This window comes from Bos grunniens, chromosome X (assembly GCF_055505025.1).
Source record: "Bos grunniens cultivar Pamir isolate PY7600 chromosome X, Bosgru_T2T1.0, whole genome shotgun sequence".
In the NCBI taxonomy this organism is placed as follows: Eukaryota; Metazoa; Chordata; class Mammalia; order Artiodactyla; family Bovidae; genus Bos; species Bos grunniens.
The window spans coordinates 37,112,456-37,126,601 of NC_141194.1; the positions used below are offsets into that span (position 1 = coordinate 37,112,456).

At 42.3% G+C, this 14,146-nt stretch overlaps 1 protein-coding gene across 14 annotated transcripts in view; it reads left to right on the top strand.

Annotated features, from left to right (window-relative positions):
* Positions 1–14,146, top strand: part of SYTL5 (synaptotagmin like 5) — a 291,370-nt gene that overhangs the window by 246,000 nt on the left and 31,224 nt on the right. For all 14 annotated transcript variants that reach the window (XM_086387667.1, XM_086387662.1, XM_086387666.1 and 11 more), the window contains 4 exons: positions 4,578–4,686; positions 6,236–6,371; positions 9,216–9,424; positions 10,484–10,628. In XM_086387667.1, coding sequence (XP_086243793.1) covers positions 4,578–4,686; positions 6,236–6,371; positions 9,216–9,424; positions 10,484–10,626 — 597 coding nt within the window. In that variant the 3' untranslated portion in view covers positions 10,627–10,628. The remainder of the gene's footprint in view (positions 1–4,577; positions 4,687–6,235; positions 6,372–9,215; positions 9,425–10,483; positions 10,629–14,146) is intronic.

Below are 14,146 nucleotides of genomic sequence, written 5' to 3' on the forward strand. Positions count from 1 at the left end.
GTTGGTAGAATGGAATGAATTGAATTGAATTCTGCAACCTTTTTCTGAGCAAAAGTTCACTGAATAGTGGAAAATGGTAGTATGTCAGGAGAGGACATTGCCCTGGAACTTCCTTGCAAGTGTACACCCAAAAACACCCTGAAGTCATCTGAGGGCTTGACTGGGCTGGTTGGTCCAGTTGGATGTCTCACACTTGATGTTGGCTGCCAGCTAAGAACTCATCTAAGCCCACCAACTAGAGCACCTATGTGTGGCTTCTCCATGTGATGTGGACCTCACAGCATGGATTCCCAGAGGGAGAATCCCAAGAATATTCATTTCAAGAGAAGAAATGGAAGCCGTTCATCTTAAGACCTGGGCCCAGAAACTGGCACATTGTCACTTCTGCCATATTCTACTAGTCAGAGCAGTCATAGAGCCCACTCAGATCCAAAGAGAAAGGGCAAATACCTCAACCCTCGTTAGCTATAGTATCAAAAAGAAAAACAAACCCAGTGACCTCTTTCATTTGTCATAATATCCACGGTAATTTTCCATTTGTGACTTTCACATAAAGTAAACTTTCCTGAAACCATCAAAGCAATAAGAAAACTCCTCACATAAGGCACTTGATTTAGAATAGTAAGATTAAATGTTAAATGGGTAGTCTGATTCACCACCTAATCTCATTTGTGCCTCTGGCAAGGTAGCTGAATAAAAGCTTCAAATGATTTTCCCAGCCTTACTAATAAGGTTTATCACCACCAAAAAGAAGGTGTGATCACTCACCTAGAGCCAGACATCCTGGAATTCGAAGTCAAGTGGGCCTTAGGAAGCAACACTATGAACAAAGCAAGTGGAGGTGATGGAACTCAAGTTGAGCTATTTCAAATCCTAAAAGATGATGCTGTGAAAGTGCTGCACTCAATATGCCAGCAAATTTGGAAAACTCAACAGTGGCCACAGGACTGGAAAAGGTCAGTTTTCCTTCCAATCCCAAAGAAAGGCAATGCCAAAGAATGTTCAAACTACTGCATAATTGGACTCATTTCACATGTTAGTAAAGTAATGCTCAAAATTCTCCAAGCCAGGCTTCAGCAGTACATGAACCATGAACTTCCAGATGTTCAAGCTGGATTTAGAAAAGGCAGAGGAACCAGAGATCAAATTGCCAACATCCGCTGGGTCATCAAAAAGGAAGAGAGTTCCAGAAAAACATCTATTTCTGCTTTATTGACTACACCAAAGCCTTTGACTGTGTGGATCACAATAAACTGTGGAAAATTCTTCAAGAGATGAGAATACCAGGCCACCTGACATGCTTCCTGAGAAATCTGTATGCAGGTCAAGAAACAACAGTTAGAACTGGACATGGAACAACAGACTGGTTCCAAATAGGAAAAGGAGTACGTCAAGGCTGTATATTGTCACCCTGCTTATTTGTGTTATATGCAGAGTACATCATGAGAAATGCTGGGCTGGATGAAGCACAAGCTGGAATCAAGATTGCCGGGAGAAATATCAAGAACCTCAGAGATGCAGATGACACTACCCTTATGGCAGAAAGCGAAGAAGAACGAAAGAGCCTGTTGATGAAAGTGAAAGAGGAGAGTGAAAAAGCTGGCTTAAAGCTCAACATTCAGAAACCTAAGATCATGGCATCCGGTCCCATCACTTCATGGCAAATAGATGGGGAAACAGTGGAAACAGTGGCAGACTTTATTTTTGAGGGCTCCATAATCACTGCAGATGGTGATTGCAGCCATGAAATTGAAAGCCACTTACTCCTTGGAAGAAAAGTTATGACCAACCTAGACAGCATATAAAAAGCAGAGACATTACTTTGCCAACAAAGGTCCATCTAGTCAAAGCTCTGGTTTTTCCAGTGGTCATGTATGGATGTGAGAGTTGGACCATAAAGAAAGTTGAGCATGGAAGAATTGATGCTTTTGAACTGTGGTGTTGGAGAGGACTCTTGAGAGTCCCTTGGACAGCAAGGAGATCCAACCAGTCCATCCTAAAGGAAACCAGTCCTGAATATTCATTGGAAGGACTGATGCTGAAGCTGAAACTCCAGTACTTTGGCCACCTGATGTGAAGAACTGATTCACTGGAAAAGGGCCTGATGCTGGGAAAGACAAGGCAGGAGAAGGGGACGACAGAGGATGAGATGGTTGGATGGCATCATCAACTCAATGGACATGAGTTTGAGTGAACTCCAGGAGTTGGTGATGGACAGGGAGTCCTGGTGTGCTGCAGTCCATGGGGGTCACAAAGAGTCAGATATGACTGAGCGACTGAACTGAAATGAAGGGAAGTCAGCAAGGTTTCCTTTTGTCAGTCTCAGTCTTTTTTGCTGAGGTTTGAATAGCCTCGGGCTTTCTTATGGGTTTGGGGGTTTCTGGGAATTCTTTCAGTCTGCCCTCTCTCATAGCAGAGCAGCTCTTAGCCCTTGAAGAATTGCTCAGCAGTCAAGTTCCCTCAAGAAAAGTCTGAGGAAGTATCTACTTTTCTTACCCTATTTATGAAAAATCTAAAGTTCAGTTGTCTCATTGGGAGACCTACAGAACAAAGGCTTTGGGTATGTGCTCACACTGAATTTTCAAATTTAAAATTGGATTTTGAGAAGATTGTAGATCCACATGCTATTGTAAAAAATAACATGGAGAGATCCTATATACCTTTTACCCAGTTTCCCCCAGTGGTCACATCTGACAAAACTATAATGCAGTGGCACAACCAAGGTGGTAACTTTGATATAGTCCACTTGTCTTACTCAGATTTCCTCAGTTTTCATTTGTGTGCATGCGTATTAATTTCTATGCAGTTTTGTCACATGTGTAGCTTTGTGTTGGGCTTCCCAGGTGGCAGTAGTGGTAAAGAACCCACCTGCCAGTACAGGAGGTGTAAGAGACACAGATTTGATCCCTGGGTCAGGAAGATCCCCTGGAGGAGAGCGTGGTAACCCACTCCAGTCTTCTTGCCTGGAGAATCCCATGGACAGAGGAGCCTGGCGGGCTACAGTTCATAGTGTTGCAAAGGGTGGGACATGACTGAGTGACTTGGCACTGCAGAACTGGAGCTTTGTGTATTCAGCCCTACAGCCAGGACACAGAACAGGTCCATCCTCACAAAGATCCTTTGTGGTCTTTATAACCACACCTGCCTCGCTCCTGCCACCCCTATTCCTAAGACCTGTTTGTGTCACTCAGTCATGTCCGACTCTTTGCGACCCCATGGGCTGCAGCCCACCAGGCTCCTCCATCCATGGGATTTTCCAGGCAAGAAGACTAGAGTGGGTTGCCATTCCCTTCTCCAGCAGATCTTCCTGACCCAGGGATTGAACCTGAATCTCCTGCATTGCAGGCAGATCCTTCACCATCTGAGCCACCTGAGAACCCCTTTCCTTACCCCTGGCAACCCTGAATCTGTTCTCCGTATCTATTATTTTGTCTTTTCAAGAATGTTATATAAGTGAAATCGTATAGTATGTTATCCTATTAAGCTGACTTTTTTCACTCAGCATCCTTCTCTAGAGATTCAATCAACTTTTTGCAGGTATCACTAGCCATTCCTTTTTCTTCCTGAGTAGTACTCTGTGGTATGGCTTTACCACAGTTTATTTAACTAGTTACCTATTGAAGGACATACAGTTTCTTTCCAGTTTTGTACTACTACAAATAAAGATGAAGCAAATATGTATGTACAGAATTTTTCAGTGTACACATTCTTTCAGTTTCCTGGGATAAATGCCCAAGTATTGTTTAATCTTTTAAGAAAATGCCGAACTGTTTTTCAGAGAGGCTGTGCCATTTTACAGTTGCACCAGCAATGTTGGAGTGTGCCATTTTTTCCACGTTGAATTTTAATGATGTGAATTGCCAGTGTAGCTGTTCAGAGTTGGTGGCTAGCAGCCCAATTTGAATCAGACATTACTGCCTGCTTTCCCTTTCTTGGTCACTGAAGTAGGAAATCCTTGTGACATCAAGGGCAGACAGAAAGAAGTATCTTCTGGGGCTGTTATCACTGAGATCTTTATTTTTGCCTCATTCCCCCAAATTATTTATATATGTTTAGTGATGGGTCCAGACCTCAGTGCATCACAGGCGCTCAGTGTCCGTTGTTGACTCACCAAATGTCAACATGTTATATCTCCCCTTTCAAATTCCTTTTACTTTAAGGTTTAAAGAGCTTCCCAGATGGTGCTAGTGGTAAAGAACCCACCTGCCTATGCAGGAGACATAAGAGACACAGGTTCAGTCCCTAGTTCAGGAAGATCCCCTGGAGGAGGGCATGGTAACCCATTCCAGTATTCTTGCCTGGAGAATCCCCAGGGACAAAGGACCCTGGCAGGCTTCAGTCTATAGGGTCGCACAGTCCGCTGGGACTAAAGGGATTTATATGCAAATACCTTCATAGAGTTTTCCTGCCTTTCTTTTGTCATGCCTGAGGCAGCTCTTAAACCAGTAATGCCAACATAATTGAAGTGGAATAAATTGTCACATCTAAGCCACCTAGTAAATATTGTATATTCAAACACAGGCTCCAAAATTATAAGCATTCTGAATTTTTCTTTTTACCTGTCTCCTCTTGGCCAGGTGGAATGTGCTGCTGATATTAGCCTTCAGTACAAAGGAGAGCTGACAGTCATGTTACGTTACATACCACCAGAAGAGAAACTGATGCCTCCACTAGGACAATTTCAAGGTAGAGGAAGAAAAATCATTGGCTTTGATCAGTGATGTTCCATTTCTAGAAGTGTGGAAGTAGGGAGAGGGATTGGGTGGACGATGTTATTGGGTTAGCTAAGAAGTTCATTTGGCATTTTCCGTAATATCTTCTGTAATGAACTTTTTGGCCAACTCACATCAAGTGAAAAGGGTTAAGTATCACTGTCCTTTATGGAGAGTTGAGAAGTATATACTGTATGCGGGGCTTCCCAGGTTGCGCTAGTGGTAAAGAACCCACCGGCCAACGCAGGAGACATATGAGACATGGATTCGATCCCTGGGTCAGGAAGATCCCCTGGAGAAGGAAATGGCAACCCACTCCAGAATTCTTGCCCGGAGAATCCCATGGACAGAGGAGCCCAGCAGGCTATAGTCCATGGGGTCGCAGAGAGACACAACTGAAGTGATTTTGCGCGCACACACATGCAATATATGGGGAAGGGTTGTTACAAGAAAAGGACCGAGTTCATAATTAGAAATGAACCTTTATGTTGATATTTGTTTCTTGGGGGTCTAAGGTATATAGAACCTTCCTCTGGGTCGGGGGAGGGGGCAGAAATGGGGGATGGTCTGCTAAGAGGGGAGGTGTAGGAAGCTGCTGTCTGGATTTATGAGATTCACAGCTACTCAGGGCATCTTAAGAAAGAAATTAACCTGGAACACAGAATACAAAGGAAAATTCCAGATGGAGTCCACATTTAAGTCACTCTTGCCCTTGTTTCCTCAGCTCCTACAGGCAGCATGCATTATCTTTCTGTTCATATCACCCTTGTCATGGTGACCCTTTGCTAGTAATTTCCTATCTCTTGACCTCAGTTTCCTCACTTCATAGGGATACTACAACTATTAAATAGGTTCATTCCTGTAAAGTGCTTACAGTACTGTTAAATAAAGGTGGTGGTGGCAGTGGTCATTATTCATGTTGAGAGTATTTCATCAGAATAAAAATGTGGTATGGGGAGTGTTTTCTCTCACCCTGAAATGTCATTGTGCCTGGGCTTTAGCCTTTAGAGCTAGCCAGGCGTGGAGTTGACTATAATATCCAAGGCAGGAGTTATGGAATTTTCTCTATGTGCATCTTGGCACATGTGTGTGGCTTTCATTGTAGCTGTTTCTCATGGAGAGCAGGGATGTGGCCCAGGCAGCTCTTGGGGTCTTTTCTGTTTTATTCCTTTATACGATTTAGGGGAGTATTTTTTTTAACTTGTTTATTTTTTTCAACAAATACAAATGAATGATAGATCCAGAAAGATTCCATTAGGGTAAAAAACATTCAAGTGAATTCATGGAAACATATACAGTAATGTACATAGCTCATTCACTCACCAAATGAAATAAATCTTTGTAGTCTTTGTCAGTTTTGAAATGGACCCTATGATCTATCTCTCTTTTCTTCCCTTCTTTTCTCTTCCTCCCTCATTCTCTTTCTCTCTTTTTCTTTCATTCTCTCCACCCACTCCCTCCCCTCCCTCCCCCCTCTCTTTCCCACCCTTCATCTCTCTCTGTTTGTCTGATGACTGATGCAGGAAAGAAGACCTTTAAACGAGGAAAAAAGAAGGATCCATCTATCATCTCTGGAGGAATCCTAGAAGTGTTCATCAAAGAGGCAAAGAATTTGACTGCGGTGAAATCAGGAGGCACTTCTGATAGCTTTGTGAAGGGGTAATTTGGTTTGAGCTCATTTTCAATGATACTTAGTGAGAGATGAAACAGGAGACAGGGGTGGCTGTGAGGCTTCTGTCTTGTTCTTATTCTAAACGTGTGCTAGGAAAGTGCTCCCCTTGAGTGCTGGTGCTTTCATTGCAAACAACACAAGAGGGATCTGCTTATTCTAGCGTATTTCAGAATTTCCCATGACTCTCATCCTCAAGCCTGGCGAATTTTCCTGTGAGATTTATTTCTCAAAGGAGGAAAAAGTTTAGCTTTCTATACGTAATATTCTTGTATTGTGCTTTGCTATCTTTTGGTGCTGGCAGTATGTGACAACAACCAAAATACTGGATCTTTGGGATTTTTCTCTCTTGGGGGAAATTGTAAAAAGTGGGGATGCCAGAGCATCGTCCCTCAAGATATCCACTGGGAAGTGCCTTAGAGAAACTCCAAGACTGACTCTTGGGCATTTGTGCCCACTTTGTGGAACCTAGGGCAGTTTCTTGAGGGAATACATCCCTTTTGATGGGCATCTTACCCATTCGAGGTAACCCAAATGACAAATCCCTCCTGATTTCTATTTGAGATTTTTCTCTTATAATCAGAAAAACTAGGACAAGAAGGATATTTTTCATCCATACAGACAAACACATAAATGTGCATGTTTCAAGCAGTTAAGTCTTGCAGTTCCCAATATAAGATGTGGACCCTGCTCTCACAGAGTACCACACGCTACATAAGGTAAAACAAATTCCTGTGATGCCTGCCGTGAGGTTAATTCTTTGTCAGATGACAGTATCATTCCTCTCCTCCTTCCTCCTTGCTGCTGCTAAGTCGCTTCAGTCATGTCGACTCTGTGCGACCCCATAGATGGCAGCCCTCCAGGCTCCCCCATCCCTGGGATTCTCCAGGCAAGAACACTGGAGTGGGTTGCCATTTCTTTCTCCAATGCATGAAAGTGAAAAGTGAAAGTGAAGTCGCTCTGTCGTGCCCGACTCTTAGCAACCCCATGGACTGCAGCCTTCCAGGCTCCTCTGTCCATGGGATTTTCCAGGCAAGAGTACTGGAGTGGGGTGCCATTGCCTTCTCCATAGAAAAGTGTAATTTCCTCCATGAGGAAATGAGTCAAACCTTTATGCTTACACTTCTAGCTTTGGTAAGGGCAATAATAAAGGGAAGCCAGATGTCTGGGTCTTCCCTGCTGGTGAGTGTGTGTGCCTGAATTCCCGGCCATCTGTCCTTGACTCTTCCTCACTCTTCCTTCCTTTTATGTGGATCCTGCCACTGAAATGTGTCTCCCCAGCCCTACCATCCCATTCAGGCCTCTTCCTGCTCACTGGTGGGATGAGGGGATGGCTCCTTGCTCATGAACTCCTTGTGCCCTTGCACAAATGACTGACATTCTTCTGAAATAGTTTTTATTTTATCATGTTGAACATGTATGAAAGAAGAGAAAATAAAGGATGTATTTTTAAGGCCAGTAACTTTCTAGTAAATTCTGTTCCTAGTTACAGTTAACCATTGAGCTGATTTTAAGAGGACCTCAATTTTTTTTTTAAAGAGCATGAGAGAGCAAGAATAGTCCCTTCTATAAAATTTAATATTATAACATATAACCTTAAATACTCAGTCCATGAGCCAACATAAGAGTGTCTTAAACAACAGTCTTTGTATGGAAATAAACACTAAAGGTAAGGTATCCCATTGGCCAGAACTTAGTCACCTGGCTATACGAGCTATAAGGGAGGCTAGGGAATGTAGTCTTTATTCTGGACAATCTTGTGCCTAGCTGAAAAAATGAGGACTTTCTTTTTTTGGAGACAAATAGGAGAGAGAATGAATGTTGGGAGATAAGCAGCATCTGTTTGGTACATGAAGTGAAATCTCAAGTGTCATAATGTGTCTTCTTTATTGTAAGATCATTTGTGGTATTGTTCATGTTAATTTGATGTACTAATTCCATATCCATAAGTCTCCTTCCCAAAAATGCCTGATTCATCAGGTACTATGATCAAAAAAAGAGTAAGGAAAATGAAACAGGGAAGGGAGAGAAGCTGATGAAAGTGTTACTAGGCAGGTTCCTACTGTGGTCAAATGGGGCTCATTTTCACTAATGAAGTGTTAAGCAGCTCTTTGAAATATACCTTAGGATTGTCCCTTCAAGGGACAGGAAAGCTAGGAGACTCATCCACCAATTTCCTTCACTTCAATTTATTTTTTAGCTGTGCTGTACAACATGTGTGATTTTAGTTCCCTGATGAAGAATGAATCTGTGCCACATGTGATATCAGCAGGGGAGTCTCAACCCCTGGACCGCCAGGGAAGTCTCCTCATCCACCAATTTCTAAAACTCAGTGGTTGAGGGTTGTTCCGAGGGACATGAAATTCCCAGTAATCCAGGGTTTCCTGCATGTAAGCTGAGTTGGCTCACAGAGCACCAAAGTCCTTAGTTGGAGAAGCCAAGAGACACAGGTGCCTAAGGTGGGAACCTGTCAGCATGGCAGGAAGTGTTCTTCCTGGCATCACGTCCCCACAGAGGTGAGCCAGTGATGATGGGAGGCAGGACATTATTACAGAGTGTCTCCCACAGGAGGTATTTTCATTTCAAGATGAGGGAAGGACCAATAGGATTAGAAAGGACAGTGTGGGCATTCTACTCTTGCCCCCACTTACAAGAGATAATAAGCCATTCCACTATATCAACCCAGATGTAAGCATATAAGGTGATGGGAAAGATAATCAAACACACACATCCAGGTACACACCAGGAATTATGGGAAATTGAAATGACTATGCAAGGATGCCCTTTTCTGCTTCACTGTCTCACTGATGACTTGATTGTGTTTTCTCCTGCAGCTACCTGCTCCCTGATGATAGCAAAGCCACCAAGCACAAAACTCTGGTAATAAAAAAGAGTCTGAACCCTCAGTGGAATCATACTTTCGTGTTCAGTGGCCTGCATCCCCAGGATATAAAGCATGTTTGCCTAGAACTTACCATCTGGGACAAGGAGGCCTTTTCCAGCAACATCTTTCTGGGAGGAGTTCGTTTGAATTCTGGAAGCGGTGAGGGATGAGGGTACCCTTAGATAGTCTGACTCGACGTGGGGCAGGGGAGTGGTTCCTACAAGTGTAATGTGTCATAGGTGTATATGTAATTTCTGCTTAGCTGACTCTCGAGATTTCTATAGATGCTCTATTCCTTTAGCCAAGGTTCGGCTCACTGTTAAAAATAGTATTCTGTAACTTTGTATCCTTCAGCTAGAAGTCTGGGATGCATAATGCTTATATTTGAACTTCTTATAAAATATCATTTACACTTTAGTCTGAGTGAATTTCAACTACTTTCTTGGGCCTTACTTCAGGATTTGCTTAGGAGACAACCACCGTGATGATACACGCTTCTGACAATGACAATACACAGCGAAGGACTTCCCAGACCAACTTCATGTTCTTCTCAATGCTGTCCAGGGCTTGCAGCCTTTACTCAACACTGGTTGAATTGAAAGGAAATCCATTTTTTTCCCTAAAAAATAATGTCTCATGTTGTTCAGACAGGTCACAGAAACACAGAATTGGTGCCACAAGACACAGCTATAACAGAGTGAATTGGGAAAGTTTTAGCAGCAGAGCAGGTGCAGCCCTGCAAACTTTCATTATCCTAACACTAGGCCAGCCACAGTCTGCATGCAACAGGGTTGGCTTCCCTGTGGAGAACGACCCCACCCCTGTGATGCTCTGCTTATGTATAGATTAAGGCTGTCTCTGCCACTAAAATGACAACTCCCAGGTCACAGAAGTGGCCTCGTTCAAAAGGGAGAGCCTTGGAGCCAGTTCAGCCTGTTCTTCTGACATGTTAACTCAGTCAAGATGAGCCAGCTTTCTATTTAAGCTACCAAAGTGAGTAAGAAACAAGCCTCCAGGGCCATCATAATCTGTTCCCCATCACCTAGGCAGAAGAGAATAATGTTGCCTGCAAAGGATGTATTCCACGCTAACATCACTCACTAGATATGGTGAGAACAAACCAGTGAAGGTCTTTCTGGTCAGCAGAGGTTGATAGGTATCAGTCCAGAAGATGAAAACATTTCATTTCTAAAGTGTAATGCTCCCCTTTCGCTTTAGGTGTGAGCCATGGGAAGAACGTGGATTGGATGGACTCTCAAGGGGAAGAGCAGCGCCTCTGGCAGAAGATGGCAGACAATCCCGGTACTCCTGTAGAGGGCGTACTCATGCTCCGTGCCAGCATGGGAAAGACCAAGCTCTGAAGGTACCAGCTCTCAAAAGTGAGGCCTCCCAGGACTGTCTGGTTGTTATTTCCTACCAGTGGTAGGCTCACGACCTGGAGTCGGCTTCCTTGCCATTTCTCACCTGAGCCTATTGGGACATAAGGGGAGAGATGTCAGTGTTATGAATAGCTAGGATCTCGCCAGCTGTCTTATAAAAGCATGTACTCTCTATGTCCACAGGCTAGGGCTTTTTTGACTTGGATGATAAAAAGTATACCACATGGTCCTGTTAACAAACACATTGTGCAATAGCTCATGGGCTTTATCTCATAGGGGAAATGGCATATGTTTATTTGGAACTACAGTTGAGATTGGGAGCCCCCTAGCTTCTAATTGTGAGTGGCTTTCGGTTTTCTCAAGGTTGAAGGGAACAGGGAACCACTTGGAACGTAGGCCTCTTGCAGAGTAAGAAGAAGGGATACTGGCTACCCTTTCCTCACCCCAGGAATCCCCACGATCCAAAGAAGGCACTGTGGGGATGGTTGCTCGGGCAAGAGGGTGGTCCTGTTGTTGTAGCTAACTTGCGGATTAGCCGGGTGAATTTTCAAGATGAACTGAGGTTTTTTTTTCCCTGTGGTGACTATGTAATTGATACTCTAAACCATCCCATTTGGGGGAGTGAAGAGACCTAAATCATTACACCAGGACATCAGATGTAAATCAGGACTGACCTGGGAAAATTGGGGTGTAAGGTCACCCTAATTATGACCTAGCTATTGAGAGAGCTGTGTTGTAAACATTTATAAAATGTTCTAAGCCATTAACTAAAAGGGAATAAGAAGCAATGCACATTTTTGAGCCCCTACTTGTATTACATCTGCTGTATCCTGTTGCTCAAAGGAAGTCACATGGCCAAGCCCCAAATCAAGAGGCAGGGAAATATACTCTGCTCACACTGAAGCCAGGGCAAGAGTGAGGGTGCTGGAAGAGATGAAGGATTGTGGCCAATAGTTCCATCCTACCTCTGTCACTTGGAAATGCAGAGGCTTTAGCCACCAAACTTAGATGCAAAGGGAGTTAATGCTGAAAAGGGACCTTGGACCTGTTCCTCATTTTACACAGTCCAAATCTGAAGCCCATAGAGCAAAGATGACTTGCCTAAGATCATATAAAATCTGTGAGTGTATCTGGACTTAAATACAGGGTGTAACTCCTAAGCCAGTGTTCTGTCGACTGTGGTCTTCCACTTGGCATGATCCTATGCTAATCATGATGGGCAAGAGCACATAGATGGCGGGAGGTGGAGTCAAGTCTGAATGTTTGTATATGAATATACTTGACACAGTCTTCTTCTAGAGTCATATTCTAGCCTCTCAACTCATTTTTTTCACTTGAATTCATGTAAAAATCCTTAAAAGAATGGATACTGAATTTTAGTAGTAGGAAAGCTAGAATCATCTTCAGGTAGCTAATTCTTCCATATTCTAAATTTCTTTTTGAATTTTGAAAACAATTTTAAGAATATATTTACCGTTATTCTTAGTAAGGTGAATAACAATCCATATTCACTGTTATTCAAAAATACGCTATCCAGTTCTAGGAAATGGAAGTTATTAGTCTAGTGTAGTTTAGGGCGTATGATACAATTTTTAAAACTCACACCTGTATCTCTATGTTGCCCTTCTTAAAAACAGAAAACAAAAACTGTATGATCATCACTACTTCCTATATTGGAAGAATAAATGTCTTCAGACTTGCCATGACTCAGTATATCCTCAATGACATTTTTAGGGGAGGTGAGAGGGTAAGCCTGGAGACATTTCTAAAGTAGACAGACTGAAGTAGATTTATTCACCAATAATGAAAGTGGCAAAATTAATTCCAAAATATCTTGAACTCAAGATGAGCATGAATTTCATGTATTCAGACCTTTGCCACAGTTAGAGCAATTGTGAGAGCATTATGATTTCATAAAATCCAACATCTAACAGGGTGTTTCCATAATGTAAGGCCCAGGTATGCCAAAGTCCGTCAGAATCCTGTTGGTGTGGCTCTCAGAAATAAAAGGCAAGTTGATCTTTTAGGTTACTTTTTTTAAAGTATAATTTAGAAGCACAAAAAAGATTTTTAATATAAATGATACATGTGAATGGCACAAAATTAAAGTAGTTCAAAATTGTGAAAAGCAAGTCTTACCCTTTCCTCTTCCATATCAGAATATATTGACAGCCTCTTTCTTTTTATATGGCTACAGTGTACTACATTATAGGGGTGTATTAAATTTATTTAACCATTCTGATCGAATACTACATTTAATATGGTTAATTAAGCTATGTTTGGTGGCTTTTTGAAGCAATTTTTTTCCAGAGTAAACACTTCTAAATTCAAAATGAGATCTGTATATTACATGTCAATTCTACTTTTGGTTATTTATCCTACAGAGATTGATAAATATGTTAAAAATGAGTACATACAAGGATATTTCTTGGAAAAGATTGGAAAACATCCAAAAGCCCATCAACAGAGGCCTTCTCTAATATCATTCATGCCTAATTTTTCTATTTCATTAATTGTTCCCTTTCCTTGTCTGTTAAAGATTGTAAAATGCTTTACTTTGGATTCCTTTTTTTTTTTTTTTTTTTGGCTGTGCTGTGTCTTCTTCATTGCAGCACAGGGGCTTTCTCTAGTTGCAGTGCGTGGGTTTCTCTTATTCTCTAGAGCATTCAGGCTCTCTAATTGTGGCAAGCAGGCTTACTTGCCCCACGGCATGTGAGATCTTACTTCCCTTACCAGAGGTTGAACCTGCATCCCCTGCAGTGAAAGGTGGATTCTTAACCACTGGACCACCAGGCAAGTCCCTCTAAACATTGGATTCTTTGATGCTTGTTCTCTTTTCTCCTCACTTTATCCATCCTCAGGTATTATCATGTATTGTATCCTCATTGTTTTATGACCATTTATATACTTATGACTTCAAATTCGCATCCCCAACCCAGACCCTTTCTCTCAGCCCCAGGCCCTGATCCAAAGGTTTATATGATATCTCCACCAGGATTGCTCATACTCTCAACATAGTCAAAAATGAACTCTTTATTCCACCCTTTTTCTTACACCTATGTCTTTCTGCTCCACTGCATTCTGTCTCAGTACCTTGTCCCATTATCCACCAGGTTATACTAACTAGACACTGGGTAGTGACCTTTTTTTTCATTGCCATATAGCAGACTTACAATATTAGTTTTAGCTGTACAACATAGTAATTTTATATTTTTATAGATTATATTCCATGTAAACTTATTATAAAATAGTGACCATATTCCATGTGCTGTATCCTTATAACTTATTTATTTTATACCTAGTAATTTGTGCCTCCTTTTACATATCTTTGGAGAAGGAAATGGCAACCCACTCCAGTATTCTTTCCTGGAAAATCCCATGGATGGAGGAGCCTGGCAGGCTGCAGTCCATGGGGTCACAAAGAGTCGGACACGACTGAGTGACTTCACTAACTCACTTACATATCTTGCCCCTCCCCCTACACTTCTCCCCACTGGTAACC